The sequence below is a fragment of the Phoenix dactylifera genome, unplaced genomic scaffold, assembly GCF_009389715.1.
Source record: "Phoenix dactylifera cultivar Barhee BC4 unplaced genomic scaffold, palm_55x_up_171113_PBpolish2nd_filt_p 000512F, whole genome shotgun sequence".
In the NCBI taxonomy this organism is placed as follows: Eukaryota; Viridiplantae; Streptophyta; class Magnoliopsida; order Arecales; family Arecaceae; genus Phoenix; species Phoenix dactylifera.
The window spans coordinates 12,362-27,128 of record NW_024067926.1 but is presented as its reverse complement, the minus strand read 5'-3'; the positions used below and the strand labels follow the sequence as shown (position 1 = coordinate 27,128).

Genomic DNA, 14,767 nt, shown 5'->3' with positions numbered 1-14,767 from the left:
AGCTGCAAAAGATATGCACCGTCGAGCTATTAAGCACAAAGCATGTCAAGTCCTATGCGATGCTTCCACAAGAAGACACTACAAGAAATTATGGTTTTGCCGACTCTTCATCGCCGATGCTATCAAACAGCGTCGGCGCATTTCAAGCGGGGGCAAAAATTCGACGAAGTTTTTTGTTAGCGTCGGGTGAAATTTGGATACGACGACGCTTTAAAGCATCGTCGGAGGCCAAAAGGGCCCAACACCCCCGATCCCTCCTTTTTCCTCCCCGATCCCTTGCCTTCTCTCTCTCTCTCTCTCTCTCTCTCTCGCATGCGGAGCAAACCCTAACCCTTTCACCCAGCCGCCATCCCCCCTCCTTCCTCCCCGATCCAACTTGTTCTGCTTCGGATCCCCCTCCCCTTCCGAGCTTTGACGACGACGGTGGCCGTCGAGAAAGGTGTTCTACCCCTCCGAGCTGAGGATACGGCGGTGACGGCGGGCGGGCTGTGGTCCGACGCGATGAGCGGCCATGGATGCAGGCAAATGGAGGCCCCCGTCCATCTCATAAGTTTCATCTCCCCCTCACCTCTCCATCCACCCTTGCAGCCCCATCTCCCTCCAAGAACTCCTCCTCCTCTCACCCTCCCCTCATCAGAGGCCCAGGCCGCGGCTCGTGGCATCCAAAGTTCGACAGGCCCCGAGGAACGTTCGAAGGGCTCGGAGGCGGCTGGAGAAGGAGATCGTGAGAGATGAGTATGTTTTGATTCTTTAATTTTTACGGTATGTTCTTTCTAGTTCCTTTTAGCATCCAAAGTTTCATTTTAATTGTTAATGGTTTTTTGTTTTTCATTTTCTTGATTCTGGAACCCTGCAGATCGGCGCATCTGAGGGCGATGGAGGTAGCCAAGGAAGCTGATGCTCTGCTCTCCTATGACCACAATCGCCGGCTGCCCCTTTGGTCGTCGACAGCGGAGGCCAGAGAGTAGATCATGAGCATCTGGGACCAGGCCGACATAGTTAAGATCAGTGACGCCGAGCTGGAGTTCCTGACCGGGGAGGACTCTGTGGAAGATGAGGTTGCCATGAAGCTTCTCCTGGTCACCATCGGGGACAAGGGTCCACCAAGGTATTTGCAATTCCCAGTAATTAGAACAACGCAATTCCGTTCTTTTGATCTGACTGAAGTTTCTCTTGATGCAGTGGCTACCCCAAAGCAGATCAGAGAACTGATGAAGGTTGACGGGCTCACCAATGATGAAGTGAAGAGCCATTTGTGGTAGGTTTGGATTCAATTTGATTGCCTCTTTGCTTCTTGCTTCTTAAAGTTTCATCTGGTTGTCATTTCTCAGATGGCATTGATAAAATGTTCTCTTATGCTGTTTCAGAAATATCGGCTACATACTCGAAGGGTGCCGAATGCTTCGGCGGCAGTGAACCGTCTTGTTGTCGTTATGGGAGATTTATGGGTTCCCCAGGAGCACTATTCTGTTTCAGTCTGGTTCTCCCCAAACCCCTCTTCAACTAGCTGGTGCTGGCCACACAATCTCCATTACTGCTGGAGATAGCTGCGAGGAAGAAGATGGGAAATCGGAGAGCTGCAGCTGGAAATGAGAGGAAGTGAGGCCCTAGATATCTATTGAAGAGACTGACATATGGGAATCAATGTATAGACAAATCAAGAGTTCTACTGATACAATACCAGGGAGAAACCAACGGGTTGGGAGTAAAATTCTGTGATATAGAAGGAAGAGAGGAATAGCCATGCTGAGGAAGGGAGTTAAGCCAACAACCATCGGGGACACCAAGTCCCCGATGAAAAATATTTTTTTAAAAAAAACTTGGGGCCAAAGCCAACGCTTATAAGCATCGGCGTAGGCCGTTTTAGCGACGCTTTTAAGCGTGGCTAAAAAGCGTCGCTAAAAATCTACCTTTTACAACGCTTCTCAAGAGCGTCGAAAAAAATTTTTCCCACTCCGGTATCACCGACGCTTTGGCGATGCTTCTGTTTGCGTCGGCGGTACTTTAGCCGACGCTTATAAGCATCGCTAAAGGTTTCCAAAAGCGCCGAAAAAAGTTGGTTTTCCTGTAGTGAGAGATTTCGAACCTCATGGGAGATATCTCCATGATGAACAAATCTCCTGTTAACCTCTCCGAGAAGCTTTTCGTACTAACCAACGACGTGATCTCAAGAATCACATTTGGCAAGACAGGCAAGCTTGGGCAGAGTTTTATCTCGGTGTGCAAGAAATTGTTGGTGTTGGCCTCTGGATTTTGTGTAGCTGATATGTTCCCCTCACTGAGCTTTATCGACACTCTCAGTGGATTGAGATCCGTGTCAGAGAAACTTCGGCGTGAGATGGATGAGATCCTTGAGGAGATAATCAAGGAGCACAAAGAGAAGAGAACCATGACAATTAGCAACAAAGGGGATGATGAACAAGAGGAAGATCTGGTCGACGTTCTTTTAGGGCTGAAGGAAAATGGTGGACTTGAGTTCCCTCTCACGGACACCAACATCAAGGGCGTAATCATGGTCAGTATGCCTAACTAATTACTTATTTTCACGCTTGTTGCCCAAATAGACAACCCAAGAGGGGGGGTGAATTGGGTTTTAAAATAATTATTACACTTAAATGGTTTGTGAGATGCTAATTAATACTTTTTGCAAGTTGATTAATTAGATGCTATGTGCAGTGAATGAAATGAAAGTAAGAGAGACAAATGCAATCACAAACACAATGATTTTATAGTGGTTCGGAGCTAACCCTTGCTCCTACGTCCACTCCCCAAGCCTCACTTGGGAATTCACTATAACCCCTCGGATTACAGCCGGTTGTTTTACAAGCTCACAACCTAACTTGTTGTTTTACGAGGTCACAACGAACTCGGTCGGTTTTCTCAGGCTCACCGACTAGAACCACCCGATTGTTTTCTCGGGATCACAATCGAACCCTCACACGTTGGTTTCAACCTAGGCTCACCAACAAATTTTTACACCCTTGATTCAATCCCCTGATTGAATCAAGTAAGGACCAAATGGATAGAAAGAACAAAGAGAAAAATACAGCTTCTAAATAAGCAGATATTCAGCAATATGAATAATATAAAAGTTAAGAGCCCTCAAACAAGTTTATGATGATGTAGTGGAGGGCTTCTCGAACTTTGGGTCTCCTCTTGAACGTCTTGAAGACTTAAAGGCAGAAGGAGACTTCTTTAATGCTGGGAAGAGTTGGTTGAATGGAGTTAATGGCTCTCTTCCTTCTTTTTCGCTGAAATCCCTTTGGCAGATGAAGTTATTGTGTTTTCTTTGAAAGGAATGTTACTTCTCTACCTTGCTACAGTTCTCTGTGGCTATTTAAGCCATTTCCCCCAGAAACTAGCCGTTAGACACACTTTACTAGCCGTTCTGCACATTCTGCACATCCTGACAATGTGTCCATTGGGATCGGAGTCGACTCGCGCGATCTGGAGTCGACTCGGCTGTAGCAGGAGTCGACTCATGCTTTTCTGGAGTCGGCTCGGCAACTGTTCCGGATTTGAATTAAAGTGTTCTTCTCGACTGGGAGTCGACTCGACTTAACCCGGAGTCGACTCCCCAAAGTCTGGAGCTGACTTGGCACTTTTGGAGTCGGCTCATCCCAAGGAATCCATAGAGATATTCTTCAACTTCACTCACTCGAGTCGACTCGGAAATTCTGGGAGTCGACTCGGCGCTCAGAGCCCGAACTTCCGATCTTCTATCTTTTGGCTCGTACAGTCTTGGAGTCGACTCGAACTGTTCTGGAGTCGACTCGGCTCTCAGTATCCGAAAAACAGTCTTCTGTCTTTTTGGAGTAGCGCTGCCTTGGAGTCGACTCGAACTGTCTTGGAGTCGACTCGCGTCTCAGAGACAACAATACTGTCTTCTGTCTTTTTGGGGTCGCGCTGTCTCGGAGTCGACTCGGGCTTTGCCGGAGTCGACTCGGCTCTTAGTGTCCGAAAGTTGCTCTCTGACTTTTGCCTTGTATAACACTGAGAGTCGACTCTCGCTTCCTTTGGAGTCGACCTGCCAACCATCGGAGTCGACTCGCGTTCCTCAGGAGTCGACTTGGCTCTCAGGGTCCAAAATGACTTCTCTGTCTTTCTGTCTGTAACTTCCTGGAGTCGACTCATACTACTCTGGAGTCGACTTGGCAAGCATCGGAGTCGACTCGCGCTTTTCAAGAATCGACTCGCTGACAGGTTTTGAGTTATATCTTTCTGTTCGTCTGTCTGTTTTCAGTCGGAGTCAACTCGTAATGTCCCGGAGTCGACTCGAGCCTATGCCAGTGCTTCTGATATGCTTGGAGTCGACTCGAAATATCCCGGAGTCGACTCGAGTCTCAGACTTTGGTTCACATTGACTTCTTAACTTATCCAAATTGTCTTGAACCAAATCTAGAGACACTTAGCCATAAATTTACAAGGATATCACTGAAACACTAGATTGAATTCATTAGTAAACATAAGATATACTCAAATGCTTTGAGCTCATCAAAATCAAATAGGGTTATAATCAATCACTCCATAATCTCCCCCTTTTTGATGATGACAAAACATTGAGTATATGTAAAGTGAATTGCTCAACAAACAAGGAGAATTATAGTAAAATTTGAAAATGAATTCAAGTGTCTAGTTAGTTTTAATTTATCCAGACTTGAAAGGTGTGAAACAATAAATTTCGACGTTAAGGCTCCCCCTTTCATTTGGAATTATATAAGCCTTCATGTCATGCAATCAATTGTTTGGCTTATATATATTTAATGATTTTGCTTTCTTAAAAATTCAGATTCTCCCCCTCAACACATGCATTCAACTTTGTTTTGATTCTCTGAAATTTCTTTTAGTGTATGAAAGCTTTTGAACTTAAATTTTTAGTTTTTAGAGGGAAAATCTGCCAATTTGTTCTTAAGTAGGATTCAACTAATCTCCGAATATTCCTTGAATAGATTCTGGAGATTACTCCATTAGGAGCCCCAACAGAGAGATAATGAGCCTCGAGGTATCGAACCCACTAAGAACAAATTATTGTGTGTTTTAAGAGTTTTTTTTAATTGATTTTCATTTTGATTTCTTTTACATATCTATTAAATATTTCTCCCCCTTTTTGTCATCATATCAAAAAGGAAGAAAGCAGAACACACAAGCAAGTAGAGATCAATGTGCACAATATTGAAAAAAATTGTCTACTCATTGTATTGATGTATATGTAAGTACATTTGTGAATACAATAAGTAAAGCAGTAAATACATGTCAAAGTAAACAAAATAAGCTAGGGCTTCCTCGAGGATGTGGCTCCTCCCCTCAGTCTGGATTGTTCTATTATGAGACTGACTCCATCCGTGACGTTCCCTAGCTGGGTGATAATGGCCGAGGTGGCCCTACTGTGCGTCGTGGATAGCTCGGTCAGAGTCTGCTGGAGTGTGTCCAACTTGGCAATCAAGACATTTGCCAAGCGCTCGGCCCCCTGATTCAGGCTGCCCATGTCGTGTCGGATGTCATCTCGCATCTGTCTTGTGTTGCTTGTGACATCGCTCAAGTTGGAGAATTGGGCTTGTATCAGGCTCCTGACGTTGAAGATCTCCTCCCTCAGATGAGCCGTCATCTCGGTCACGGCTGAAAGTGAGGGAACCAACGCAGAAGAAGGGGCAGTGGCTGGACCTCGGAGCTCCCTCAGCAGGTCGTCCCGAAGATCCCGCACAATCTCCTGCCGCAACTCCCGGAGCTGCTCAGGAGAAATCCGGACCTCCATCGGCTGAGTGGGTGGAGCTGAGGAGGAGGGTCCGGCTGAGGTGGAGGGTGCTGAGGTGGAGGGAAAGGTAGAAAAGTCTGAAACTGGATCAGGACTGGGGGAGCGTCTAGTGGTAGGTGTGGAGGAGGATGGTTTCCTGACCCAGATTCCCTCTACCTTATGAAATCCCATCCTGTGTAGGGTTCCCTCACCCATGCGATCTGTCCATCGCAGTGCGCGAGAGGATTCCCCCTCAGGAATGGGGATCTCAGACTCCCTAAAGATAAGAGTGTATAGCATCCCATAAGGAAGGGTGAGCCTAGGTCTGTCTAGTGGCTCACATAGGTATCTGTAAATGAGTTTGGGAAAGTTAATTGGAGTATCCTGAAGGATGTAGAACATAAGGGCTAGGTCCCTCTCAGATACAAAATCAAAGCGGCCGGTCTTAGGAAAAAGGGTCCTAGAGATGATACTCAAGAGGAGCCGCATTTCAACTGACAGTGAACTAGCGGACACCTCATCGAGTGGAGACTGGGGTGGACTCCCTAAAATGGCCGTAAGGGCCTCAGTCCTATCCTCAGGATGAGTAGGAGATACCCCTACTTGGGGAAGATGGAGGATTTGAGCAATGATATCCTCCAAAATAAATAATGGGACACCCGCTACGGTCCCCTCTATCCCACCATTTCCCCTATGTACTGTTCCATAGAACTCCCTAACTAGACCTGGGTATGTGGGGAGATCTAGGGAACAAAAGAACTCGAGTCCCTGGGCCCTCAACCTATCTCCTATGGTGAAGCCCTCCCGGGAGAGATAGTCGAAGTTGACGTATCTCCCGGTGGAGACCGCCTTCCCGGCGCACGGTCGCAAGGGTACCGGCCTTGGCGGGGAACGAACCGGAGGTTGTGGCCTCACGGGATCGTTCCGAGCCTTGGACCGTCGCTCAGTGCCGCTCGCGGGTTGGGGCCTCTTCCGGCTTGGGACAACCGACTTGCAGGGCATGGTTGACCTAGGGATGGGGTAAAACCCTAATGGACGGAAGAAGGTCGACGGGAAAAACCCTAAGGACGGTCGGAGACGATGTAGGAGACGGCTCTAGGATTTGTGAACAGTGGCGGCGGTGAATAGAAGTTTTGATTAAACGCTTGGATTAGGGTTAAAAACTCGGATCCCGACCGCGAGTCGACTCCTGTAAGTCTCGAGTCGACTCGACCTCGAGTCGACTCCAAAATATGCGCGAGTCGACTCCCCTAATGCTGTCATCGACCTCAAGTCGACTCCCGTCTATGGGCGAGTCGACTCCCCTTATGCCGCCATCGATCTTGAGTCGACTCCCGTCTATGTGCGAGTCGACTCCCCCGTGTGAGCCGACTCTGAAACTTACTCGAGTCGACTCGAACTCTGGCACGCACCTAAAAGTCATGCTATTTTCGTACCAACCAAGGGACAATCACTAAGTTATGATCTGATTTGATGAGAAACTCCATATTTAGCACAAGATAATCATCAAAATCAATGAACTAGAAGAGAATATCACTAGGATGGATCAATCACTCCTAATCCTCTCCTAAGCGCACTAAATCTCTCTTCACACAAGGGTTTTGTGAAGATATCAGCTAATTGATCATCAGTGCAAACAAATTGAAGTGTCACATCACCATTCAGTACATGATCTCTTATGAAGTGATGTCTTATCTCAATATGTTTAGTTCTTGAATGCTGAATTGGATTTTTAGTTAGATTAATAGCACTAGTGTTATCACAATTAATAGGAATTTTATCTTGTTTAATTTCATAATCTTCCAATTGTTGTTTGATCCACATGATTTGAGCACAACAACTCCCGGCTGCAACATATTCAGCTTCAGCAGTAGATAATGCAACCGAGTTTTGTTTCTTGCTAAACCATGAGATTAGATTTTCTTCTAAGAATTGACACGACCCGCTGGTGCTTTTTCTATCAAGTTTACAACCAGCAAGGTCTAAATCTGTGTATCCTATTAAGTTCAGGCTAGATTCTTTAGAATACCATAAACCTATATTTTTTGTTCCTATTAGGTATTTAAAGATTCTCTTGACTGCAATTAGATGAGATTCCTTAGGATTAGACTGATATCTAGCACACATGCATACACTAAACATGATATCAGGTCTACTTGCAGTGAGATACAATAAAGATCCTATCATACCTCTATACATCTTTTGATCTACAGATTTACCTGATTCATCTTGGTCTAATTTGCATGATGAGCTCATGGGTGTGTTGATTGACTTGTTTCCCTCCATATCAAACTTCTTAAGCATCTCCTTGATGTATTTAGCTTGATTGATGAAGATCCCTTCTTCAGATTATTTGATTTGAAGCCCGAGGAAAAAGTTCAGCTCTCCCATCATGCTCATCTCAAATTCACTCTGCATCAAATCAGCAAATTTCTCGCAGAGGCAATTGTTAGTAGCACCGAAAATAATATCATCAACATAAATTTGTACTACTAACATATCTTTGTTTTTCTTCTTTAGAAACAGTGTTGTATCTACATTTCTCCTAGAGAACTCATGTTCTAGTAGAAATTTGCTAAGTCTTTCATACCATGCTCTAGGTGCTTGTTTCAAACCATAAAGTGCTTTGTTCAGTTTATACACATGATTAGGGTATTGATGATTTTCAAAACCAGGAGGTTGTTCTACATACACCTCCTCATTAATATACCCATTTAAAAATGCACTTTTTACATCCATTTGAAATAATTTGAAATCCTTAGAGCATGCAAATGCTAATAATAATCTAATTGCCTCGAGTCTAGCCACAGGAGCAAAGGTTTCATCAAAATCTATACCTTCTTCTTGATTATACCCCTTTGCTACTAGTCTAGCCTTATTCCTTATTACAATTTCATTTTCATCAAGTTTGTTTTTATATATCCATTTGGTACCTATAATTGAATATTCAGAAGGTCGTTCAACTAGATTATCATACCTTGTTTCTAGTAAATTGGTTTAATTCTTCTTGCATTGCATTTATCCAATTTACATCTTTTTCAGCTTCTTCTATGTGTTTGGGCTCAAAATGTGAGACAAAAGCTAGATGATTATTTAAGTTCCTAAGAGATGCCCTAGTCCTAATAGGTTGAGATGGATCATCTAAAATTAATTCCTTAGGATGCCCGTGAGCATACCTCCAAGCCTTAGTCAGCCCATGATCCACAATAGCCTCTTGGCTTGATGATGCATTTCCAATTAATTTTTGTTCATCATCTTGTAATATCATCTCATCAATCTTTTCTTCAAGAATTTCAGCATCATCATCAAGATTAACTCTCTTACTAGAAGAGATATTACTAGAATCATCAAAAACAACATGTATAGATTCTTCTATAACTAGAGTTCTTTTATTAAAAACTCTATAGGCTTTACTAGTTGTAGAGTACCCTAAAAATATACCCTCATCAGATTTAGAGTCGAATTTTCCTAGATTATCTTTCCCATTATTATGAACAAAACACCTACAACCAAAGACATGAAAATAATTTACTTTGGATTTTCTATTTTTCCAAAGTTCATAAGGTGTTTTCTTTATAATGGGTCTCAATAAAACTCTATTTAATATATGACATGAGGTATTAATGGCTTCTTCCCAAAAGTACTTAGGGAGGTTATTTTCACATAACATGGTTCTAGCCATTTCTTCTAGAGTTCTATTTTTCCTTTCCACAACTCCATTTTGTTGTGGTGTCCTAGGTGCAGAAAAATTATGAGTTATCCCCTTTTTACTACAAAACTCATCAAATAAATGCTTTTCAAATTCCGTTCCATGGTCACTTCTAATAGCTATGACTGAAATATCTCTAGCATTTGTTACTTCCTCATGAAATTTCTTAAAAACTGTAAATGCTTGATCTTTATGAGCTAAGAACATGACCCAAGTGTATCTAGAATAATCATCTACAATAACTAGAACATATTTATTTCCACCTAGACTTGTGGTTCTAGTTGGTCCCAAACTAGAGATCCATGTGTAGTAGTTCTAGAGGTCTAGAGGTAGAGACACAATTTATTGATTTAAAGGAGTTCCTTGATTGTTTGCCATATTGACAAGCTTCACATATTTTATTCTTTTCAAACTTTAGTTTTGGCAAACCTATCAAGGAATCTCTTTTAACTAGCTTTGATATTGTGTCCATACTTGCATGACCTAACTTACGCTGCCATAACCAACTAGCATCATTGTCCTTAGTTTCATTAACAACTAAACATGGGTTATGTTTGGCTAGATCCTCAATGTCTACTACATACACATTTCCTCGTCTTATTCCTTTAAAAACTAAACTATTGTCATTTGAGTTGGTTATTATGCATAAGGATGGTTTGAACAAAACATCAAAACCTCTATCACACAATTGACTAATGCTAAGTAAATTATGTTTAAGACCATCAACATATCGAACATTATCAATAAAGATTGAAGGTACTTTACCTATACCAATGATGTGACCTTGGTTATTGTCTCCAAAAGTCACAGCACCTCCCTTCTTAGCTTCAAGGGTGAAGAATTGATCCTTGTCACCCGTCATGTGTCTTGAGCAGCCACTGTCCAAATACCAACAATTTTTGTCGACTTTGGCTGCAAGACACTCCTACACAAACAAATCATACAATTTTAGGTACCCAAGTTTTCTTGGGTCCTTCATGGTTAGTAATGTTGGTTCCTTTTGGAACCCAAATCCTTTTAATTTTTTTTTTAGTTTTTCCTTTTCTATAATCACATACATTTGCTTTGTGTCCTAATGTTCCACAGCAAAAACATGTTATTTTCTTAGTTTTACTTTCCCCAGCTTTAACAAAGAAATTACTAAGGAGTTTTTGCTTATTTTTAGGTTTATACCCTAAACCAGCTCTATTGAATACAGCTCGTTGACTATTAAGTATCATCTCTAATTTTTCTGAGCTATATGTAAATTTTGTACAAAAGGTTTGTACTTTTCAAGTTCTAGTGTCAATTTTTGTTTTTCTATTTTTAGATCATTTAGTTCTTTTGTGAGACTCTCTTTTAATATATGTTTATTGTTTTTAAGTTCTAATATTTCTTTGTTCAGCCTTTCGTTATCTTTAGTTAAGGTATTATTCTTTTGACTCAAGATTTGGTTGCTAGTCTTAAGTTCTGCATTTTCTTTAATAAAAACATCTTTATCCTTAACTAATGTATCATACTTACGGAGGTGAGTTTGGTTAGTTAGTTTTAATTCTTTGTTTTTAAGGTTTATTGTCTTGTACTCGTCCATTAATTCATTGAAGGCATCATATAATTCATCGAAAGTAAAATCTAAATGTGTTCCGGATGTTACCTCATTGTCGTTAGCCATAAAACAAAGGTTGGCCTTTTTTTCTTGCTCCTCATCCGATGATGATGATGATGTGTCGGAGTCTGATAGGGTGGAGACAAGGACTTTCTTTTTCTTGTACTTGCTCCCCTTCTTCAGCAAAGGACACTCAGCTCTGAAGTGCCCCGGCTTCTTACACTCATAACATCCGATCCCCTCATTTTTCCTTTTCTTACCTTTATCCTTGTGATAGGAACTTGAGGGGCCTCTCCTTTGATGAAAGGTCTTCTTACGGTTGATGAATTTTCTGAATTTTCTTACAAGGAGAGCCTCATCATCATCTCCCTCATTATCTTCTTCTTCACTGCTACTGCTGCAAGATAAGTCTTTGTTAGTATAAACAGATTTTAATGCTATTACCTTTTTTTTGTGAGAGGACTCTTCCTCGCTGTGTTGTTTCATTGTGAGCTCGTGCGTCATTAGGGATCCAAGAAGCTCCTCAAGTGGAAACTTGTTCAAGTCCTTGGCTTCTTGAATTGCCGTCGCCTTGGCTTTCCATGACCTTGGTAGACAGCGAAGAATCTTCCTGACAAGCTCACTGTTAGTATAATTTTTGCCAAGGCTTTTTAGGCCATTGACAATGTCAGTAAATCTAGTGAACATGCAAGTTATTGTTTCATTAGAATCCATCTTAAATAATTCATACTTATGAACTAATATATTTATTTTAGATTCTTTGACTTGATTCGTGCCCTCATGGGTCACTTCAAGTCTATCCCAAATCTCTTTTGCAGAAATGCAAGTAGAGACTCTATTGAATTCATTTCTATCTAATGCACAGTAAAGCACATTCATTGCTTTGGCATTGAGTTGTGCCTTCCTAAAGTCATTGTCATCCCAATCTTTTTCAAGTTTGGGTACAGTGACACACTCTACATAAATGGAAGGGATGTATGGTCCATTTAGTATTATGGTCCACATCTCATAGTCTTGGGCTTGGATAAATATTCTCATCCTAGCCTTTCAATATGAGTAGTCGGATCCATTAAAGAATGGGGGTCTTTGGGTAGACTGGCCCTCAATGTGGGAAGATCCAAATGGGGTTGTCATTTTGATCTTTTACTCTTTGGGTAAAAGAGTTCCGGCTCTGATACCACTTGTTGCCCAGATAGACAACCCAAAAGGGGGGGGTGAATTGGGTTTTAAAATAATTATTACACTTAAATGGTTTGTGAGATGCTAATTAATACTTTTTGCAAGTTGATTAATTAGATGCTATGGGCAGTGAATGAAATGAAAGTAAGAGAGACAAATGCAATCACAAACACAATGATTTTATAGTGGTTCGGAGCTAACCCTTGCTCCTACGTCCACTCTCCAAGCCTCACTTGGGAATTCACTATAACCCCTCGGATTACAGCCGGTTGTTTTACAAGCTCACAACCTAACTTGTTGTTTTACGAGGTCACAACGAACTCGGTCGGTTTTCTCAGGCTCACCGACTAGAACCACCCGATTGTTTTTCCGGGATCACAATCGAACCCTCACACGTTGGTTTCAACCTAGGCTCACCAACAAACCTTTACACCCTTGATTCAATCCCCTGATTGAATCAAGTAAGGACCAAATGGATAGAAAGAACAAAGAGAAAAATACAGCTTCTAAATAAGCAGATATTCAGCAATATAAATAATAGAAAAGTTAAGAGCCCTCAAACAAGTTTATGATGATGTAGTGGAGGGCTTCTCGAACTTTGGGTCTCCTCTTGAACGTCTTGAAGACTTGAAGGCAGAAGGAGACTTCTTTAATGCTGGGAAGAGTTGGTTGAATGGAGTTAATGGCTCTCTTCCTTCTTTTTCGCTGAAATCCCTTTGGCAGATGAAGTTATTGTGTTTTCTTTGAAAGGAATGTTACTTCTCTACCTTGCTACAGTTCTCTGTGGCTATTTAAGCCATTCCCCCCGGAAACTAGCCGTTAGACACACTTTACTAGCCGTTCTGCACATTCTGCACATCCTGACAATGTGTCCGTTGGGATCGGAGTCGACTCGCGCGATCTGGAGTCGACTTGGCTGTAGCAGGAGTCGACTCATGCTTTTCTGGAGTCGGCTCGGCAACTGTTCCGGATTTGAATTAAAGTGTTCTTCTCGACTGGGAGTCGACTCGACTTAACCCGGAGTCGACTCTCCAAAGTCTGGAGCTGACCTGGCACTTTTGGAGTCGGCTCATCCCAAGGAATCCATAGAGATATTCTTCAACTTCACTCACTCGAGTCGACTCGGAAATTCTGGGAGTCGACTCGGCGCTCAGAGCCCGAACTCCCGATCTTCTGTCTTTTGGCTCGTGCAGTCTTGGAGTCAACTCGAACTGTTCTGGAGTCGACTCGGCTCTCAGTATCCGAAAAACAGTCTTCTGTCTTTTTGGAGTAGCGCTGCCTTTGAGTCGACTCGAACTATCTTGGAGTCGACTCGCGTCTCAGAGACAACAATACTGTCTTCTGTCTTTTTGGGGTCGCGCTGTCTCGAAGTCGACTCGGGCTTTGCGGGAGTCGACTCGGCTCTCAGTGTCCGAAAGTTGCTCTCTGACTTTTGCCTTGTATAACACTGAGAGTCGACTCTCGCTTCCTTTGGAGTCAACCTGCCAACCATCGGAGTCGACTCGCGTTCCTCAGGAGTCGACTCGGCTCTCAGGGTCCAAAATGACTTCTCTGTCTTTCTGTCTGTAACTCCTTGGAGTCGACTCATACTACTCTGGAGTCGACTCGGCAAGCATCGGAGTCGACTCGCGCTTTTCAAGAGTCGACTCGCTGACAGGTTTTGAGTTGTATCTTTCTGTTCGTCTGTCTGTTTTCAGTCGGAGTCGACTCGTAATGTCCCGGAGTCGACTCGAGCCTGTGCCAGTGCTTCTGATACGCTTGGAGTCGACTCGAAATATCCCGGAGTCGACTCGAGTCTTAGACTTTGGTTCACATTGACTTCTTAACTTATCCAAATTGTCTTGAACCAAATCTAGAGACACTTAGCCATAAATTTACAAGGATATCACTGAAACACTAGATTGAATTCATTAGTAAACATAAGATATACTCAAATGCTTTAAGCTCATCAAAATCAAATAGGGTTATAATCAATCACTCCACAACGCTACTTAGAAAGTGTTTATGGCGAGACATATGCTGCTTCGAATTCTCATGTTTCTCATCATAAATTTTCAGGATATGTTCGTCGCAGGGACCAAGACAGCATCAACAACGATGGTATGGGCGATGGCGGAACTAATGAGGCACCCTGAGATGATGGAGAAGGCTCAAGCGGAGGTGCAGTGAGTGCTGAAGGGAAGGGCCAAGATTGAGGAGGGGGGACATGAGGGAATTCCACTACATGAAGCTAGTGATCAAGGAGACTCTAAGGTTGCACCCATTGTTGGATCCCATTTTAATTAAACCCTGATCCCGTTTAATTAGAACCCACATTTGACAAGTGTCCCTTGAATTTCGTAAATTTTGATAAGCTTAAGGGCATTAAGGTAATTTTATCTTAGTGAGGATTATCTTGATGGGGGGTGACTCTCCACGGGTGTAACTAATCACGACGTTTGGTCCCTGAAGAGGGCTATAAATAGCCTGTTAGACCCCTTCTCTAATACATGCATTAAGAGCTCTCTCTCCAGAAGATCTCTCACTAATCTCTATCCAGATCAAAGCAATCTTGATTGATCGA

The 14,767-nt window shown here is 42.7% G+C and overlaps 1 protein-coding gene across 1 annotated transcript; it reads left to right on the top strand.

The window, feature by feature from the left end:
- The first annotated feature begins 2,089 nt into the window (after positions 1 to 2,089).
- LOC120106275 (cytochrome P450 CYP71D313-like) lies at positions 2,090 to 14,373 on the top strand. Its single transcript, XM_039119249.1, has 2 exons — positions 2,090 to 2,515; positions 14,263 to 14,373. Exons 1-2 carry the CDS (start codon positions 2,090 to 2,092, stop codon positions 14,371 to 14,373), a joined length of 537 nt encoding a protein of 178 aa, XP_038975177.1.
- The last annotated feature ends 394 nt before the right edge of the window (positions 14,374 to 14,767 follow it).

Coding starts and splice junctions, on each gene's coding strand:
- LOC120106275 (XM_039119249.1), top strand. CDS start 2,090: ATGGGAGATATCTCCATGATGAACAAATCTCCTGTTAACCTCTCCGAG. Junction 2,516..14,262: donor ACATCAAGGGCGTAATCATG/GTCAGTATGCCT, acceptor ATAAATTTTCAG/GATATGTTCGTCGCAGGGAC.